General features: G+C 47.1%; 1 protein-coding gene across 3 annotated transcripts in view; it reads left to right on the top strand.

The window, feature by feature from the left end:
* The window catches only part of myo1cb (myosin Ic, paralog b), a 33,450-nt gene extending 29,278 nt beyond the window's left edge, over nucleotides 1-4,172 (top strand). For all 3 annotated transcript variants that reach the window (XM_027029036.2, XM_027029038.2, XM_027029037.2), the window contains exons 20-32: nucleotides 32-145; nucleotides 233-309; nucleotides 404-472; nucleotides 578-662; nucleotides 810-969; nucleotides 1,054-1,137; nucleotides 1,226-1,319; nucleotides 1,470-1,525; nucleotides 1,749-1,884; nucleotides 2,000-2,070; nucleotides 2,145-2,242; nucleotides 2,452-2,551; nucleotides 2,701-4,172. In XM_027029036.2, coding sequence (XP_026884837.2) covers nucleotides 32-145; nucleotides 233-309; nucleotides 404-472; nucleotides 578-662; nucleotides 810-969; nucleotides 1,054-1,137; nucleotides 1,226-1,319; nucleotides 1,470-1,525; nucleotides 1,749-1,884; nucleotides 2,000-2,070; nucleotides 2,145-2,242; nucleotides 2,452-2,551; nucleotides 2,701-2,727 — 1,171 coding nt within the window. In that variant the 3' untranslated portion in view covers nucleotides 2,728-4,172. The remainder of the gene's footprint in view (nucleotides 1-31; nucleotides 146-232; nucleotides 310-403; nucleotides 473-577; nucleotides 663-809; nucleotides 970-1,053; nucleotides 1,138-1,225; nucleotides 1,320-1,469; nucleotides 1,526-1,748; nucleotides 1,885-1,999; nucleotides 2,071-2,144; nucleotides 2,243-2,451; nucleotides 2,552-2,700) is intronic.
* Nucleotides 4,173-4,815: the final 643 nt, after the last annotated feature.

The following is a 4,815-nucleotide window of genomic DNA, read 5'->3' on the forward strand; positions in this document are numbered from 1 at the left end:
ACACCTTGACGTGCCATGTTGTCTGTGACAGGTACAAGTCTCTGTGTCCGGACACCTGGCCCAGCTGGGACGGGCGCTTGGTGGATGGAGTTTCCACACTCGTCAAGCACCTGGGCTACAAACCTGAGGAATACAAGCTCGGCAGGTCTGTTGGCCCCCGAAGCCCCTGTAACCCACTTCAGCCATACCAAACTGTCGACTTCTGCATCGTTATTCATTTTCTGCCTTTCAGGACTAAAATCTTCATCCGTTTTCCCAAGACCTTGTTTGCAACAGAAGAGGCCTTAGAAGAACGGAAGCACAGTCTAGGTGGGGACCGTGTTTGTCTAGTTAGATGACCATGTGTAGTGTGGTCTGCGTTGAAATCTTACTGACCCCTGCGTTGACCGCTGCGTCTTCACAGCAACCAAGCTTCAGGCATCCTGGAAGGGCTATAACCAGAAGACCAAGTACCGTAAACTCCGGCTGTCTGGTAAGGCTCCAGAGAAGGGAGACGTGCGTGCGTCTGTTGAGTCCTTTACAAATGCACAAGCATGTTCTCTTCACTGTCTGCTCTGTTTGGGTCCTCGCGCCATAGCTGTCCAGGTCCAGGCCTGGTGGAAGGGAATTCTGGCCCGCAGGAGAGCACAGCGCCGAAGGCAGGCTGTCGACACCATCCGCAGGTGGGTGCTCGCCCCTGCCACCTCCGTCGGCCCCCACTGCGGGGCGTTTGCCACAGTCTGGGGTGGGCGAAGCCTCACTGGAGCTGGTCACGGGCAGCTTTGGGTCTTCTCTGAGGTCTTTTTTTTTTTTTTCCTTCCCCCCAACAGGTTCATCAAGGGTTTTATGTTCCGCCATCATCCTCGCTGCCCTGAGAACGAGTACTTCTTGGACTACGTGCGCTACACCTTCCTCATGAAGCTTCACCGAGCTCTGCCCAAGACTGTGCTGGACAAGAGCTGGCCCACGCCCCCACCCGCCCTCACCGAGGTAGGACTGCACTTCCCACCATCCCCTGCTCTTTCCTGCATATGACCCGGCAACGGTGACCAGGCAACGGTGTGTCCCCGCCAGGCGTCCGAGCTCCTCCGTAAGCTGTGCATGCAGAACCTGGTGTGGAAGTACTGCAAGACCATCAGCCCTGAGTGGAAGCACCAGGTACGAGAACGGCTCCGCTCCGCGTCACAAATCACGAATCACGCTCCGGGTCGGACATGAGCGTGATTCCTCCTCTCTCTCACTTCAGCTGGAGCAGAAGGTGGTGGCCAGCGAAGTCTTCAAAGACAAGAAAGACAACTACCCCCAGAGTGTGCCCAAGCTGTTCGTAGGCACCAGGCTCGGTGAGGTCACACCCAACGGGCAGGAACGCAAAGGCTTCGTCCTCTGCTGTGTTTCAGACTGTTCTGACGTGTATGTGTGCGCGTGTGTGTGTGTGTGCGCGCGTGCGTGCGTGCGTGTGTGTGTGTGTGTGTGTGTGTGTGTGTGTTTAGATGGGGATGATATCAATCCTAAAGTTCTTCAAGCACTGGGCACTGAGAAAATGAAGGTAAGCACTGTCATCTGTCTAAGAGGTGATGTTGTTGTTTAATTGTACAGAGATACACTGGGTAATTTTCATTACAGTACTAATACCCTACATCACTGTGTTGGTACTGTAACAACCAAAAACACAGTCATTGAGTGTTTGGCCTCCTGAGGTCTGCCTTTTGTCATGTGTGTGTGTGTGTGTGTGTGTGTGTGTGTGTGTGTGTGTGCATTCCTCTTTGTAGTATGCTGTTCCAGTTACTAAATACGACAGGAAGGGCTTCAAGGCTCGAGCACGGCAGCTACTTCTGACCGCCAGCAGTGCCATCATAGTGGAGGAGGCCAAGCTGAAACAGCGCATCGACTACAGTGCCCTCAAAGGTCAGAGGTCATGGGAGGGCCAAAGATGGCCTGGTGGGCAGAGGAGGAGGAGTGATGGATGATGTGAGAGAATGTCCGCAAAAAGACCTCTGACCTTTCTGCTCTCCGTCTGTAGGCGTTTCTGTCAGCTCCCTCAGCGACGGTCTGTTTGTCCTCCACGTCACCTGTGAGGACAATAAACAGAAGGTAAGTGGAGGCGGGGCTTCAGTAAGGGAGGCGGGGCATCAGATAGAATGACTTAAACTCTGTGTCTGGCATAGGGTGATGCAGTGCTTCAGAGCGATCATGTGATTGAGACCTTAACCAAAGTGGCAATCTGTGCAGACAAGATTAACAACATTAACATCAACCAGAGCAGGTGAGCATCCCACAGCCTTCTTCTTCTGTGTCTGACGCTTGTGGCCGTTTTAGATTCATTTTACGTTCTTTTTACATGCTTTTTTACGTCGGCTTATGTGTTTATTGTTGGCGTTCAAGTTGTGTGCATCCTGAATTTATTTAGACAGTTATAGAAATGTTTGGATTCTCAGGACCTGAACAGATGACTTTTTTTTCTTCTTTGGACAGCATAAAGTTCACATTGGGTCAAGGAAAGGAAGGGATAATTGACTTCACGTCTGGCTCAGAGCTGCTTGTCGCCAAAGCTAAGAATGGACACCTCTCTGTGGTGAGGAGACACTCCACTCCGTTTTCATAACTTCCACTTTAGTTTGTTTTTTTTTGGTAACGGACTCTTAACAGGTAATAGATCTCCGTGTGAACTTCATGAGCATGTTTGTGCAGAGGTGAAGGATGCACGTGTCCGTTCTGTTTCAGACGGCCCCTCGCCTCAACTCCAGATGATGGACTCGTCGTGACCAATCACATCCTGCGTCCTCGCAGGGTGAACTTCCACACGCGCTCTTCAATTCACCAATCACACGTTTGCAGGCGGGGCCTCACTCCAATAAGATGCCAGCCAGCCCCACCAAAAGCTTTTGCTTCCAGTTGTGAAAGTTCAGCAAACTAATTGAGATATTTGTTTTTGGGGAGTTTAATACTGTTGTGATATGAATATTATGATTTTATATTTTGAAGCCGAGATATAACATAGGTGCATATTTCTTGCACACTCTACCTTTTTATCTTGCTTTATGTTTTGGGACAGTAATTTGATGTATAAAAAGCCTCATACATGTTGATAAGGAAAATCAGGGTTAGAAAGGAGTAGCTTTGGAGTGATCCTGTGCAGCTCAGCTTTTCCCGAGCCTGTCTGTCTGTTGTTATGGTGTCATTGTGGCTGGACCCAGTCTCCACCTATGGGAGCCTGTTGGTTTTGAGGGGAGGTTCAGGGAAGAGTGCACTTGCCAGGTTCGTAGCGGGGCTGTGCTGAACACAGCTGGATTTATGCAGTGATTGTTGCATTATGCAATAATCCCAGTCTACAATGGTAATTTAGGGCACGTGCATAATCTATGTTAACAGTACTAAAAAACAAGTGCTACGATATCTGGAACAAAAGCCTCTGTAGCCAAGGATTCACTGGGCCACTTATACCAAATATTTTATTTGTCACTTCTAATTAGTGCCTTTATGCCCCGTCGCCGTGGTGACATTCACAAGTAATTTTTTCTTTTCTTTTCTTTTTTTGGAGTGGGATGACAGTTTTTATCCCTCTGGGTACAGTAGGGTCATTGGACCTGGTTCCTCTGCCACTGTGTTAATCCAGGCCTGCTGAAGACCTGGGCTTCGTTAACCTAAGCATAAGCAACTGTGGGTAGCTTTTAGAAGAAGAAATTTCTAGAGAAGTCTCAAAAAACAAACAAAAAAAGGTCTCTGTACTCTTAGCGTTACTTAATCTTCATGCATAAATTAAAATAAACACGACATATTCAAAAACAAATTTTATATAGAATTTAATCATGTATGAATGTTCTCTCTTGTTTAATCGCACAAATGACATTGGAGGAATTTATAGTTCCCTTCTTCCTGAGATGTTACGTTTCCGGACCGGTAATGAGTGCTGTCGCGTGTACCCAGAACGGGCTTTAACGGGGCCACTCTTACAACGCAGCTGCGCAGAGTGCCACCTGTAATGTACAACACATCTATATTTCTACGGTTCTAAAACGACCCCCGGCCTTTTCCTATTGCACCTATATACAAGCGTAGTTCACACTTTGTGATTTGTTTTATAACATTTGTGTAATTTAATAAACTAAGAAAATAAAAAGGTTCTTTGGAAGCAAACTGACAATGTATGGAAACAACATAAAGCTGATTCATAATAAAAGCTTTGTTCCTCTTCAGCATCGGTGTTGTTCATAAGACAAGGTTAAATGTCTGAACACCTCCGTGGTCTGGCCGTGAGGTGTGTGCTGTACTGGTAAGATGTGCCGCCCTGACGCTCAGCTACTCCAGCTGTGTTATTTTGAGTCTGAACGATGCACTTATCGCACAACAGGTTGAAAAAACAAAAGGCGCTTTTGTAGAAATGGTGGAGTATTAAAGAGCGTTTTCTAGCATTTGTAAAGTCTGAGTGAAATATCCATCTCTGGCCATTTGAAGTTGATCCTATATCTCAAGGAAATGGTACGCGTTCAATCTCAACGCTGTTACAACAGCAGCCACGTCACGTTTTTTGCGTTGTTCCAGCTGGTCTACCGTTTTCACCTCTTATTTCATTCTGTACACTTTGATAAAGCTGATGAGTTATTATTACATAAGCAGGCCAAGTGAGTGGAGCTAAAGATGCACAAATAATCAGATTTTCCCACGACTAAAGGTAAAAGGTGTGACGCACCTTAAATATTAATATATTATTAATAAACTACATTGTGTAGTCGTGCAGCTGGGACTGAACTGTTTCTCTCGATACACAATCATGTATCCAAGAGGTGCTGAGCATAAATGATTCTTTGTACCTTCAGTCTAGACTGGAATGCACTAGTA

Source organism: Electrophorus electricus, chromosome 15 (assembly GCF_013358815.1).
Source record: "Electrophorus electricus isolate fEleEle1 chromosome 15, fEleEle1.pri, whole genome shotgun sequence".
Taxonomy (NCBI): Eukaryota; Metazoa; Chordata; class Actinopteri; order Gymnotiformes; family Gymnotidae; genus Electrophorus; species Electrophorus electricus.